Source organism: Aspergillus brunneoviolaceus (genome assembly GCF_003184695.1).
Source record: "Aspergillus brunneoviolaceus CBS 621.78 unplaced genomic scaffold BO95scaffold_4, whole genome shotgun sequence".
Lineage (NCBI taxonomy): Eukaryota > Fungi > Ascomycota > Eurotiomycetes > Eurotiales > Aspergillaceae > Aspergillus > Aspergillus brunneoviolaceus.
In genome coordinates this window covers 549,881-562,470 of record NW_020290734.1, presented here as the reverse complement: position 1 = coordinate 562,470, position 12,590 = coordinate 549,881, and the positions used below count along the sequence as shown (strand labels likewise).

General features: G+C 54.3%; 7 protein-coding genes across 7 annotated transcripts; 2 read left to right on the top strand and 5 right to left on the bottom strand.

Annotated features, from left to right (window-relative positions):
* Nucleotides 1-25: 25 nt before the first annotated feature.
* Nucleotides 26-1,539, bottom strand: BO95DRAFT_498206 (uncharacterized protein; the record flags this gene model as incomplete). Its single annotated transcript, XM_025590915.1, has 2 exons — nucleotides 26-1,264; nucleotides 1,328-1,539. The coding sequence occupies 2 exons, from the start codon at nucleotides 1,537-1,539 to the stop codon at nucleotides 205-207; spliced, it is 1,272 nt and encodes a 423-aa protein (XP_025447176.1). The 3' UTR covers nucleotides 26-204.
* A 1,668-nt stretch (nucleotides 1,540-3,207) lies between these two features.
* BO95DRAFT_459134 (uncharacterized protein) lies at nucleotides 3,208-4,023 on the top strand (the record flags this gene model as incomplete). Its single annotated transcript, XM_025588627.1, has 2 exons — nucleotides 3,208-3,436; nucleotides 3,506-4,023. The coding sequence occupies 2 exons, from the start codon at nucleotides 3,208-3,210 to the stop codon at nucleotides 4,021-4,023; spliced, it is 747 nt and encodes a 248-aa protein (XP_025447175.1).
* Nucleotides 4,024-4,122: 99 nt separating this feature from the next.
* Nucleotides 4,123-4,942, bottom strand: BO95DRAFT_459133 (NAD(P)-binding protein; the record flags this gene model as incomplete). The annotated part of the gene is made up of 3 exons (XM_025588626.1): nucleotides 4,123-4,561; nucleotides 4,622-4,747; nucleotides 4,815-4,942. 3 exons carry the CDS (start codon nucleotides 4,940-4,942, stop codon nucleotides 4,123-4,125), a joined length of 693 nt encoding a protein of 230 aa, XP_025447174.1.
* Nucleotides 4,943-5,175: 233 nt separating this feature from the next.
* Nucleotides 5,176-6,573, top strand: BO95DRAFT_498195 (uncharacterized protein; the record flags this gene model as incomplete). The annotated part of the gene is made up of 2 exons (XM_025590914.1): nucleotides 5,176-5,772; nucleotides 5,882-6,573. Exons 1-2 carry the CDS (start codon nucleotides 5,409-5,411, stop codon nucleotides 6,571-6,573), a joined length of 1,056 nt encoding a protein of 351 aa, XP_025447173.1. The 5' UTR covers nucleotides 5,176-5,408.
* Nucleotides 6,574-6,946: 373 nt separating this feature from the next.
* BO95DRAFT_470322 (MFS general substrate transporter) lies at nucleotides 6,947-8,713 on the bottom strand (the record flags this gene model as incomplete). The annotated part of the gene is made up of 4 exons (XM_025589513.1): nucleotides 8,433-8,713; nucleotides 7,881-8,360; nucleotides 7,126-7,768; nucleotides 6,947-6,972 (listed from the first exon to the last, which is right to left on the bottom strand). Exons 1-4 carry the CDS (start codon nucleotides 8,604-8,606, stop codon nucleotides 6,947-6,949), a joined length of 1,323 nt encoding a protein of 440 aa, XP_025447172.1. The 5' UTR covers nucleotides 8,607-8,713.
* Nucleotides 8,714-8,818: 105 nt separating this feature from the next.
* Nucleotides 8,819-9,829, bottom strand: BO95DRAFT_459130 (uncharacterized protein; the record flags this gene model as incomplete). Its single annotated transcript, XM_025588625.1, has 4 exons — nucleotides 8,819-9,190; nucleotides 9,273-9,534; nucleotides 9,562-9,590; nucleotides 9,653-9,829. 4 exons carry the CDS (start codon nucleotides 9,827-9,829, stop codon nucleotides 8,819-8,821), a joined length of 840 nt encoding a protein of 279 aa, XP_025447171.1.
* Nucleotides 9,830-10,976: 1,147 nt separating this feature from the next.
* On the bottom strand, nucleotides 10,977-12,110 carry BO95DRAFT_459129 (uncharacterized protein; the record flags this gene model as incomplete). Its single annotated transcript, XM_025588624.1, has 4 exons — nucleotides 10,977-11,247; nucleotides 11,349-11,491; nucleotides 11,589-11,897; nucleotides 11,967-12,110. 4 exons carry the CDS (start codon nucleotides 12,108-12,110, stop codon nucleotides 10,977-10,979), a joined length of 867 nt encoding a protein of 288 aa, XP_025447170.1.
* Between the last annotated feature and the right edge of the window lie 480 nt (nucleotides 12,111-12,590).

Sequence of the window (12,590 nt, the reverse complement as noted above, 5' to 3'; positions counted from 1 at the left end):
TAATTTCTTCTTCATAAAGGAAGTTAACACATTTCTGTACTTCGTGTTGGATTCCATATTCTATTTCAGCATACCCCCCGAACTTAATACCTACTATCCCCAACCTTCCCTCAAGGGCCCTGCCTGAATCCGTTGGGCTCGGCTTCCTCGGTTCCGAAATCAGAGGATCAAGCGTCGCCATAAGCATAATTACCGTCAAGCCCATCAGGATTCTAAACGCAAAGCATAGCCGGCAACACGATCGGCAAGCTGCACCGCGCGCTCCTGCGCAGTCACGTAGCGGGTTTCGCTGGGAAGGACGGATGCCAAGTCTGAAAGCGCGACGGTCTGAGCCTGGATAGCGACAGAGTCGCTGGACGACGAGCTCAAACCCTGCCAGCGCACCATGATCGTGCCCTCATGTAGACCTGTCGTGTTGACCCAGTTGTAGACCCCGGGGTCCGCGACAGACACAACAAATGTGTAGGTGCCATTGTCATTGGCGACGGACTGCTTGCTGTTCAGACTGGCCTGACTGGCGGGGTCAGTGGTCACCAGCCACGGATCTGTCACGGGGAAGACGAAGTAGTCGGCCGATCCGGGCGTGAGGGTGGCGACGAGTGCATCGTCGTCGGTGAGGTTGAAGTGCCCGAATGAGCTCGCCTGGGTCGTCAGGGTGCCGAGGGTGCTGGACTGGCTGGGCGTGGAGAGCGTGTTCACCGCATAGAGTGATGTCTTGAGCCCCAGTGCCCCCACTCCGTAATCGACGATGGATTCCTGCAGGTTCCATTTGGCATCCACGAGGATCTGGGCGCTGGTGATGGCGTCGTGACCGGTCACATCACTCACTGCCTCCACGGTGATGTTGTCCGGTGTCTCGGACAGCCAGTCTCCAAGGTTGTTTCGAATCAAGAGCTGCACAGCTGAACTGGTTGACTGGATATGGTTCGACCGGCCGTCTGTGGCAGAGCTGTTGATCGTGATAATATACGAGCCATCGCTAGCGATGACCAGATCACTACCGGCAAGGTAGGCCACGGTATTCTGGGAGTTCGGGTCGCTAATCAGGGAGAAGCTGACGTCGGTAGGGCCTGGTGTGTGGCGATAGCCCGTCACAATATAGTCCACGTCGGAGCTGATTGGAATAGTGCGATAGATGCAGTCCGGATTGTCGTAGGAGTATCGTCCACCAGGTACCTCAAGATTGAACCAGTCCCGCGGGCCAGCATCGACCCAATAGACTTTTGGATAGTATGGGTCGTTGTTCACGGCCTTCTGGACAGAGCTGAAGATGAGTTCTTAGATTGCCGCGTCGAGACTCGAGGAAGCTTCGTCGCTGATGGGCGACCCGTGAGCCGTCTTGTAGGCCGCCTTTGCTTCAGCTTTTAGAACAGGGAAGCTGTTATCTTGATAGATCTCGATCGCCAGGGCATCGAGGTCTCGCTGATCCGAAGTCGCCAAAGGATTTTCTGAAACGCTCAGCGCAGATGCCAGAGGTCCTAAACTGGCTATGAGGGCAAGCGCGGAGCCAAGTGTTCTGGAGAACGAAAAAAACTCCATCGTGGACGAAACTCAAGAATCAAAATCTGGGCGGGTGGTCCTCATAGCAGTGTCTGCTTTGTGTAACAGGTCATGTTCACATCTACTTATAGGTGCTGAGAAGGTGACACTATGTTTGCTTTACCCATTGTGCAAGATAATTGCGACATTCTTTGCTCTGGCGACACCATTGCGACATCTCAATCTCTCTGTTGAAATAGATTAAAGACCTTGTCGTTCTAAGTTATTGAAAGCAGTTGCAGCATTGTATCTATGAGCTTTAGTCGTTCGGTTGCGAAGCGAGGGTGCTAAGCGAGGTGTCAGAGGTCGAGAATTTGGCCGAGGTAGACCTTATGCAGGTTTTGGGCATGAAGAAGATTGATGCTTTTGCAGGGTTGCTGGATGTCGACATCCCGGGACGGGAAGAGGTGATTATCATTGTTAACACAGGAAAATTGGCGGGAAACAACATTCCAAGCATGGCACAGCGCGCAGAATGTTTTATGGCAGAAAAGCCTGGCAGCAGAATTCGGGATTGTGTTTTTCATGGCAAAGGTCTACCTCTTGCCATTGTTTCATTCACGAAATACACATAGTCGTGACATGTTTTAGGTCTAACACGCGGGGAGAAAAAAATAAACCGATGCTAGTGACAAATTCCATGGTCCTTGTAGGCTAGTGGAAGACTAGATGTGATGTTGTAGTGACTGAGACATGGAATAGAAGTAGTACTGTAGCCTTACAATATAACAAATTAAACGAGACAGCTCCTTTTGTTTGTCATAACAAGATATCTGTTACATTAATTAGATGTAAGAGGCATTTTATAAAATTTTAACTGATTTTAGAAAAAAATACTGACTAAGCAGAAATTCTTCTTCTTTTTTTTTTTTTTTTCGAATCTCTTCTCAATATCTTTTTATCATTTCCAATGATTCTGCCTATTCGACATAACGAATACTATTTGTAGAAAGTAACACTACTAGTATTGTCAAGAACTTTTATAAAACGATACTACAGATTGTGCATAGTAGAACTAGTCTTGCGGTTGTAGGATTGTGTTATACAGCCAAAATTCCTCTTAACGGGATTCGTTATAGCGTGAGGCTACGGTAGTGACGGTGGTGTTCCAAGTAATTATGAACTGGAAGCTGCTGCTCTAAGCGCTGAGCTGAGCTTGGGAAGGCGCCAAGTTAACTTAGCTCTGCTCTGCTCTGCTCAGTCATTGGTTGAGACCAGCCTCAAGTCATGTGATACGCATATCGCAAGTTTTTTTCCCTGAAGCTAACGTATTCAAGAAGTTGTTTATTACTTACTTTGGTTACAATGTCTCCGTCGGTCCTCAACCTAAAGTACACTAGACAGGCGAGGTCTGTCGCTGGCACATCGCGGCGTACCAACACCGTTCAAGCGCCGGTGATAGTCTAGTCACCCCATCATTGCGCTATTGCAGACTAATCCGGCCTCGATCCATGCATAAACTAGCTCCTCTCAGCTGAACTAACGTGCTGATGCCTTTTGATAAACCTATCGACCAGCACCGCCCCATTTTAGCCGCCCAAGCTCGAATTAAATGCTCACTCTCAACCTCCACCAACGCATCATGACAGTTGACAAAATCTTTCCGTCCCATGCTCTACGGTCCCATCCTCTACGAGTAGCATCTTCAACAACACAACCGACGCCTTAATGTCTTCCACCGTCTGCCATGGCATGCACAACGGTATCATCCAGAACATCCAAGCTGACCTCGCCTGCGGCGTCACCAACTCCACGCATCCCCACGTAACCTGCTGCGTCAACGGCGACTACTGCCTCAGCAATTCCATCTGTGTCAACACCCACAACGAGGATTACTATTATGCAGCCGACTGCACGGATGAGACTCTCATGGATCCGGCCTGCGGGACGCGATGCGGTGGGACCCCATAACCCAGACTGACTGATTTGTTGGGGTGCTCACTAAATCACGGCTGACTCCTTACAGGCGGCCGCAACAATGCGCGCATCACCTACACAGAAGCAGGCCTCTGGGCATGCTGCGAGAACTCCTCGGGGACGGTGAACTGCTCCAACCCGTCGGACGAGATGTGGGCCGGCCCTGCGCCGTCGAAGCTCGCGACCATCCAGTACCTTCCGTCCACAGCCTCCGGCACGCCCACCTACGCGGTCGCGACGGCCACCTCCACCGTTTCATCGGCCACCAGTACAGCAGAAGCATCGGCCCAATCGCATACGGGTAGCTCATCGAGCCTTGGGGCCGGGGCGGCCGCTGGGATTGGGGTGGGGACGGCGGCGGGGGTGATTGCCGTCGCGGCGGTTGTTGCGTTTCTGTGCTTGCGGAGGCGGAGGTCAGCTTCGCCGGATGGCGTGCACGGGTATAATGGGCTTCACAATGAGGGGTGGACGCCGCAGCCGACGGAGATGCAGGCGCGGCCGATCTATGAGCTTGCGCGGGAGGCGCCGCATATTGAGCTGGAGGCGCAGCAGCCCAAGTCGGTATAGCTTCGTATTGCTTTTGTTTTGCATTCCAAGGCATAGAGGCTATCGAATTGGGGTTATGTCCTTATTATCATACTTGCTCCATAATGGATTCGATACCGTTCAATCAACATCCGTGCTTACAGCATTAGCCCTCGTCGCCTCCAGATCATGCTGTAGGTCTCCGATTTTCGACTCCAACGCCGCGACGCAATCTGCCCCCAGGGGTAGACGAAGATAATTATGGTCACTGGTGACAGCTTGGACGACAACCCGTGCAGCTCTAGCCGGGTCACCCTTCACATAGTCCGGAAGAGACTTCATGGCCTGACTACCGTTGATCATCTGCTCCACCACGGTTCCTCTATAACCTGGACTGAACCCCTCACTGAGTCGCGCAGGCGTGATGGTCCGACTCGCAAAAGGCGTCCGGAATGCACCTGGCTCCACGATCAGAACCTTAATCCCAGAGGATCTGACCTCCTGAGCCAGAGACTCGTGAATGGCCTCGATGGCAAATTTATTGGCGGAATAAACACCCCGTGCAGGACGAGCAATGAACCTATTCTATTTAGCTTGCGTCCCTACTGTCCAGCCTGAAAGGTCTGGGGCGAATGCTCACCCAGCACCGCTGCTGATGAGGATGATCTGGCCGGACCCTCGCGCGCGCATCGCAGGCAGACAGGCTTGATCGGTACGAAGGGGCCCGTAGAAATTGACTTCCATCTGGGCGCGGACTTCCGCCTCGCTGCATAACAGGGTCGTTAGCAATCAGGTATCGAGTATCAGAGCCGCTAACACCCAGGGTCAAATACCTGGCATCTTCCACACTGCCAATAAAGGCGTATCCGGCGTTGTTGACTAGCACATCGATGTTTTCCTTTTGAGCGATGTTGGCAATCTGGTGGTAGGCACCCGGCACCGCAGGGTTGCCTTGATACATCCATCCAGATAAGCTTAGTCCAGCGGTTCATGATTGAGATCCATGGTATGAACTAAAGTCTTGAGTGCTGACACTGAATAAGATCTGGCCACCAACCATCACAAGTGGCCACACTAGTGTTATACATACACTTACCAAGTAGCCGACAAGACGAGCACGCAAGACGATTGCGTAGCTCTACTGTTCGTATAGAAAGTCCCATATAAACATGAATCGAGCCTGTGAAACACCAAGCCTGCTTCAGTTACCTCCAGGTGCTGAGTTAGCAGGCAGCCCAGCTTACGAAACCCCTACAGGGCTTACAAATCCAGCCACCAGCCCTCCATTCACTGCCTACAACCCAGAATATAAACCAATCCCTTCCCCAAGATACCGGAATTTCGGAGATAGATCCATCATCCATTGATGACACCCCGGAATCCACCCTCTTAACCCCGGACCCCCCAAAGAAAGAAACGCACCCACAATGATCCCCCTCCCCACAATTCAAGCCTCCAACCGCGGGATCCCCACCCACCCGTCCATCCCCCGCAGCCCGATCGCCCTCTTCGTCGGCGCAACCAGCGGCATCGGCGAAGCGACCGTCAAGCAATTCGCCCAGCACACCCAAACCCTCAGGCCGCGGGTGTATCTCGTCGGCCGCAACGCCGCCGCCGGCCACCGCATCGCCCATGAATGCGAATTCCTCAACCCGACCGGAAGGTTTATGTTCGTGCAGGCCGATGTCAGCCTGCTCTCCGCGGTCGACGCGCTCAGTCTCAGGCTGCTGCGCGACGAACCCTACCTGAACCTCCTGTTTCTGAGGCCCGGCACGACAGCTGGGAAAGCTGGTGCGTTACTTTGCCCCCATCCCTCATCTACCCGTCAAGCAGAAAAAATGCCCACGAACCGACACAACCCACCCACCCCACAATCAGAATTCTGATCCCCCACGCACAGAAACCCCAGAGAACCTCCGCACCCTAGCCTCCCTCCTCTACTACGCCCGCCTCCGCTTCACCCTCAACCTCCTCCCGCTCCTCCAAGCCACACCCCCCGGCCACCTCCGCCGGGTGATCTCCGTCCTCTCCGGCGGTCACGAAGGCCCGATCCTCGACGCCGCCGACCCGGACGGCCGCAGCCTTGCGATGCGCGCCTTCCGGGGCCAGGTCACCTCGATGACGACGCTGGCGATGGAGGGTCTGGCTGACCGGGCGCCGACCGTCGCGTTCGTCAATGAGTACCCCGGGACGGTGCGGTCGGGGCTCTTCCGGGAGGCAGATAGCTGGTATGGGTGGGTGGTGTGGGCGATTTTGTTGGTGATTGGAAGGTGGGTGTATATCCCCGCCGTGGAGAGTGGGGAGCGCCATGTTTTCTTGGCGACAAGTGGGCGGTTTCGGGCGCGGGAGGGTGAATTCAATGGACAGAATGGGGAGGGTGGGGTGATGGTTGGGGGGGTGGAGGTTGCGAGGGGGACGGATGGGAGGGTGGGCTCGGGGGTGTATTCGGTTAATTGGGATGGGGAGGTGGCCGGGGAGAGGGTGGGGCAGGTGCTGGAGGGGTTGAGGAGGGAAGGGATGAAGGAGGTGGTGTGGAGGGTGCTGGAGAGTGTGTTTGTTCGGGCTACGGGGAGGGTCAAGGTTGAGATTTGAGGTTTGGTGGGCGGGTTTGTGGGGGGTGGGGATATTCTAGTAATTTATTCTAGGGTGGCATTTTAGAACGTTAGCTTAATGTATGGAGGAAGAGGTTATAGGGATATGTACAAAGGCATACAGATGAATGGCGAATATACAGGCGAATATACATACAGCTAGGTAGTTTGAGATATCATACAAAGTTCATGCATGCTACAATTTGAGTTCTCAGAAATCTCAACGTTACCTCATACAAGAAGTAGAAGCAATTCAGGCAGTTTGTTTAGATAAACAATGGCTAGCATACTAACTTAGAACAAGGATAAAAAGAAATAGGAAGCTGATTATCTAGCCCCAGGGACAATTATCCTTTTATGAAGACATGGATTGTTCACAAGTCACCAATGCACCAATTTACTAGAGAAACAAGGCAAGACTTTCTGCTGTAGACATATTGTAGCCCGGTATAAACACCCACCCTCCCCGCAGATTACCCCCTGTGTCCTTCCACACCGCATCCACCATCACCACCACCCACCCCATCCCCATCCCCACCCCCCCTCCTTCCACCCATCTTCCACCGCCCCCCAAACCGCATCAACACCCCCGGCACCGGCACCACCAGCAACCCCACACCCGCCAACACCGTCCCACCCCACCCGTGCCCCACCGCCCGAAACAGCGGCGGCCCCGCCAACGGCAACACCGCGGCCGTGACATTCCTCACCACCATCAACGCACTGATGGCACTGACCGCACACACCCCGAACGAATCCAGCACGTACGTCTGCACCGTGATCGACGTCGCCGCCAGCCCGAGCCCGACCATCGCCGTCCCCACGATCGGGACCAGGTAGTTGATTCTGTAGTGGACGGACCAGCCAAACAGCAACAGTCCGCCGGACGTGAGTACGCACGCCAGGAATAGCAGTGGGAGGCGTTGTTCTGGGCTCGCTGATGCATGCGAGCTGGGGCTAGGGCTGCTGCGTCGGCGGGTGATGTAGCGGTCCAGGAGGAGGCTGCAGAGCAGGGCGCCGAGGGTGAAGCCTAGACAGAGTCCTAGAAAGGCCAGGCCGGAGGCGCCCTCGGAGAAGGCGTAGGTGTCTTGGAAGACGGGGGCGATGGTTGTCATGATCAGGTAGGTGAGGCCGTAGATGAGGCTGAGGTCGAGGGTTGCGAGGAGGAGGGTCGGGGAGTGGGTGAGGAGGGTTGGCTGTTGTGCGTGGAGGGGAGGTTGTGGTGTGGTGGGTGGTTGTGCGTGGGTTGTGTTGTAGCGCAGCCGCCTTGCGTTTGAGGATCGTGAGTTTGTATGTCTCGCGATAGACTGTCAGAATTAACACCCCTAGAGCGCCGGAGAGCAGCGTCGAAAGCCAGAAGACCCAGCGCCAGCCGGCGCGTTCGCCCAGATACGAGCCCACGATGGGCCCGACCACGGGCCCGACCACACTGGTTAGCGACATGATGGACATGGCGCGGCCACGTTGGTCTTTGGGGAACAGGTCCTTCACGATACCGGGGCCGATGGGGATACAGGCCGTGGCGAGCCCGCTGAGGAACCGGAAGGCGATGAGCATCTGGATGCTGGTGCTTAGGGCCGTGCCGGCAAGGAACACGATGAAGAGGAGGTTCGCCCCGTTTAGGATCCACCGTCGACCGTAGAGTTCCGAGACAGGGCCCCAGACGAGAGGGGCGAAGATCTCGCCCAGCTCCCAGATTGTGACGAGCAGGGTGCGGTAGAGCAGGTTGTTGGAATGGAAGAAGGCCAGGATCTGAGGCGAGACGGGCGCGGCAATTATAGTACATAGCTGTCTGATGTCGGGTGGTGGAGTCAGTAGGTCATGGTTTCACTCATTCGAAGGTCGTGGTTGGCGACATACACCTCTTGCACATAAACACGCGACGAGAACCACGATGGACCATCTCCATGTCTTGGACCAGTTGCGTGGGTTGTCTGGATCATTTTCATAGTAATCCACCAGGAGCTGCCCACATGCTCCCTCGTCGTTCCCAGAGGCAGAGTTGTGTTCTTGCGATGCCGATTTCCCATCCATGCTCAAAATTCAACAAATCTTGAAAACACAGAAGATTTTGAAAGCAAGGAAGAACATCCGGAAAAAGGCAAGGGGCTGGGAAGTTCGATTCACTGCTTATCATAATCCGAACAAAAGCACTACGTTACACCGCACCACACAAAGCCTCACACCCCGGTCCCAATCAGTATTCACTCGACCCTCTACCCCTCCTTCAGTCCCGGATCCCAGCATCAATCCTCAACTACCTGTGGCCACCCATAATACTCAAAGTACCTCGTCATTGCCGCGAAATGCTCACTGCCCGGGGCACAAAACGCATACCGATCGATACTGCGCGACGGAGGCCGGTAGTCGCTCAGCCGCCGGTAGCACGCATCGCGGTCCGGGTGCTTCGTCCACGCCACCAGCGCCTCGAAGTTCTTACATTGTCGGATCTGGCCCTCTCCGGCCCCATTGACCAGCTTCAGCGACGGCATCGGTGTGTCGTCGGCGCGACACATGAGGTCCTGTCGCAAGGTGTCGAGACAATGCTCGACGTGGCCGAAGGAGATGGGGTCTGTTTCCGGGGAGAGAAGCTGTTTGAAAGCTCGGCGGATGTTTTTCTACCTCACCCGATAGAAGATGAGTTAGCTGGGGATCAACTTTGATCACATATCAGACACACAAGGTGAATACCTCACGTACCAGACAGTGTAGTTGATGATAGACTTTGACAAAGTAGATCTTCCGGCTTGAGTCGCATGGAAAATCCCAGGAGTCAGGGAGGCCCACCTCCTCAGCCCATTCAATTGTAGGAGCGATAACCATCGAATCCAGACTTAGGCTATCCCACATGTGATCCGCAAGCGTCTGGTTGTTGCTGGTGTAGTCGGTGGAGAGGGAGTATCGGGTTGGCACATCGTAAGCGAGTCCCGCTTGTAGTTCGGAGATGTAAGGATGTTCCCGCCTGTGGGGATATGTGGGGAAGACTTACTGTATGTAGAGCGTTGGAGTTGCGGAGCCCTGCAAAGGGTCGCAGAGTCACAGTGAGGTCATTGCGGGCTCTGTCGGTATACAAGACAGACATTGGCCGCCAACGATATCAAGAGAAACAGCGTCATAAAGGACAACCCGCGGCTGTTGACTGTTGGTAGCAAGCTTGCCCTTTTGTGGGAGAGGAGCCCGTCGGCGACGGTTGCTTCGAGCTCCCCGTCCTCGATCGTTCCGGCATGCTCACTTACTTTCCGGTATATGTCTAGCATAATAGAAGACCCTGGTAGGTATGGAGATCAATAGTCGATATACAAAGATATTCCAACTGAAAGTGGAACGGGTTAACAACATGAACATTGGCGTGTTTCAGCAATCGAAAAGCATCCAAGACAAATGACGAGTAAAGCTCTGTCTCCCTCCCCCCTTCCAAAATCGTTGAGGCTGAAATACTCAGGCCACCTAAGGTGTGTAGAAAATAGCCCCGTTTGCTGACGGGGTAGTACAGTACAACCATCAACATTCGTCCGGGCTACCACAATCCCAATAGCCTTTTAGTCAGCTATGCCAGCCTACAAACATTATGCAAATTGGGTAAGAGTCATATGTTGCCATCTTCTTTAAGCCACTGGGAGGTTTTGAGCACCAACATTTGTGCGACACCCCCCGTGATCCGTGCCGCCGATCAAATGAACAGATTTAAAATCCGTCCCCTTGAGTGCAATTCAGTAATTCTCCGAGCGACACTGGTTACCATGTTCCGTGTGACACGACGAGGTCAATGCGCAGTCTTAGAGCTCATCGCAAGGATGTATTTCCGTGGCCCTCTCTTGAAGATAGTCCACGGTGAGCAAATATATTCCACACTACCCCTTCCGTGAGTCAGATAGATAGAAGATGTTTCAACAACTCATCCCCTGAGGAAACCTACAAACAGGAAGGCGCGTATATAGATTAGGTATGTGATGCATGAAACACACTCCACCACTGGTTTACTAATTTTCAACAGGTCACTGATTTTCAGCCCGAAGCTGCAGAATTCACCTCCAGAACGAGGTCGGCGCTGTAGACCCATCGCCTATCCACAATGCGCACCTCAAATCTCGTCCTCATGACCCTGGCAACAGCAGCCATGGGCCGCGTGGCAGACCAGAACAACCACGCTCCGCACTCAGTCACCACTGTGCAAACAGCGTCCTGTGTCTCGACCGGCCCGACGACCGTGTCGGACTGCATCCCTTCTTCTCTGAGTGTCGCGGCGATATTCAGATAACTCTACACTTTGACTCTCTTCAGCCACAAAAAGCACTTATTCTCATCTTTTACGACTCTCGCTCCAGGTACATCATTTTGGGAAGTGGATGAAAAAGTATTTATACAGAATGATATAGAAAAGTACCCCCACCCCGCCAGTGGTAACTAAGGCGGCGCCCCCGAATCACTTTCCAGAAGCCGCGTAGTCCCCGACCCGTACCGCAGCCCCGTCGTGCGCTCCACCCCAGCCGGCTTCAGCATGCCGCTCGGGAAGGACTCCAGGAACTCGCGAAGATAGGGCACGCACGCTGCCACAATCGTGACGGTCTGCAGGACCTGGCCGCAGAGCATCCACGGGTAGAGGGCCACGGGGAGGGAAGGGCTGGGGTCGAAGCCGTGGACGTAGTGGAGTTGGACGGCGGAGACGAGGATGTCTCTATTTGTTTTTAGCTAACTTGTTAAGACGAGCAGGCACTCGTGACATACGGTCTATCATACACGGGAGGGCAGGTATGAAGGAGAAGATGGGAAACGTACAAAGTCCGAACGCTCAAGCATCCGATCACCACCAGCCGTTTGTGCAGACGCATGCGAAGTCGGTAGATGAGGATGCTCGGGACAGCAAATAATATGGTCTCGATGATGATGTTCATGACGCCGGAGTAGGTCCATAGGGCTGTCTATACCAAGAAACATGGTAAGCGCGTGTAGAAAGCTCGGCATGCGCGAATAGACTAACACCACGTCCAAGCATGTCCCAGACATCAGGTTTCAAACCTCAGGCGGACGGCACTGGAAGGCGACCGCGAGGACCATGGTGAAGGTCCAGAGAATGAGGAACGTCCCGACGGCGACGATCGCGCGCGTGAGGGTCGTCAGCGCGCTTCCGGACAGAACCATGTAGAAGAGAGCGACGAAGGAGAGCTTTCCCAGCCCGAGGGTCAGGACATGGAAGATCTCCGTCAGGTAGATGGTTGTCTGGAGACCCGCGAGCTGGTCTTCGGGGGTGTCATCGTCGATCCCCGGTCGGCCCAGGCCACGGGTGGCGGCGAGCGAGACAGTGGCCCCGGCGATGGCGGATGAGAGCTGTCCAGAGGTGTGAGATTTCTATGATTGGAGCCAGCACACGGGGAATGTTAGGGGTTTCTTACTGACCAGCGTGCTCAATAGAAGGGTCAGAACCAAGATCTTCCTTCCGAGGAGATGCCAGCTCGTCAGAAGGCAGGCCGCCACCGCCCCGGATGACACAATCAACAAGAACCATGAAACAATCTTAACGACGGCGCCGTGATCCTCCATCTTGCACGGCAAGAAAGGTTAACACACACTTGGACGCCAACAGTGGGGTTCTGTCTATCCGAAGGATTTCGGAAGTTTATCGTATTCGGAGTAAAGCTCTGGGCGTGCTGGATACATTTAAAAGCCAAGTCAAGACCGCGAGGTAAGCAGAAATGTCGACTCGGTCACATCTACTGAGTAAGGTAGTAAGGTAGTACTGTGTGGGAATGATGGTTTGGTGATCATGGCGAGGGCGTGAGAAGACAACACCCAACCCTAACAGAACCAGCAGAAGGTAGCCCCCCCCCCCCATTTCCTCAATGTGGCCATCCCACTGCAACATAGCAATATTAAAATCTCAATGCTGCTGCCTCCCTGTGACTGGAGCTAGGTACTCCCCTGGCCTGAAAGGGAACGGGACCTACATATCCTGATGCTGGCCGCAGACCCCGGGGCAGCCTCATCTCGACCTCGGTCCAGGGCGACGCTCGGTCAGCAGAA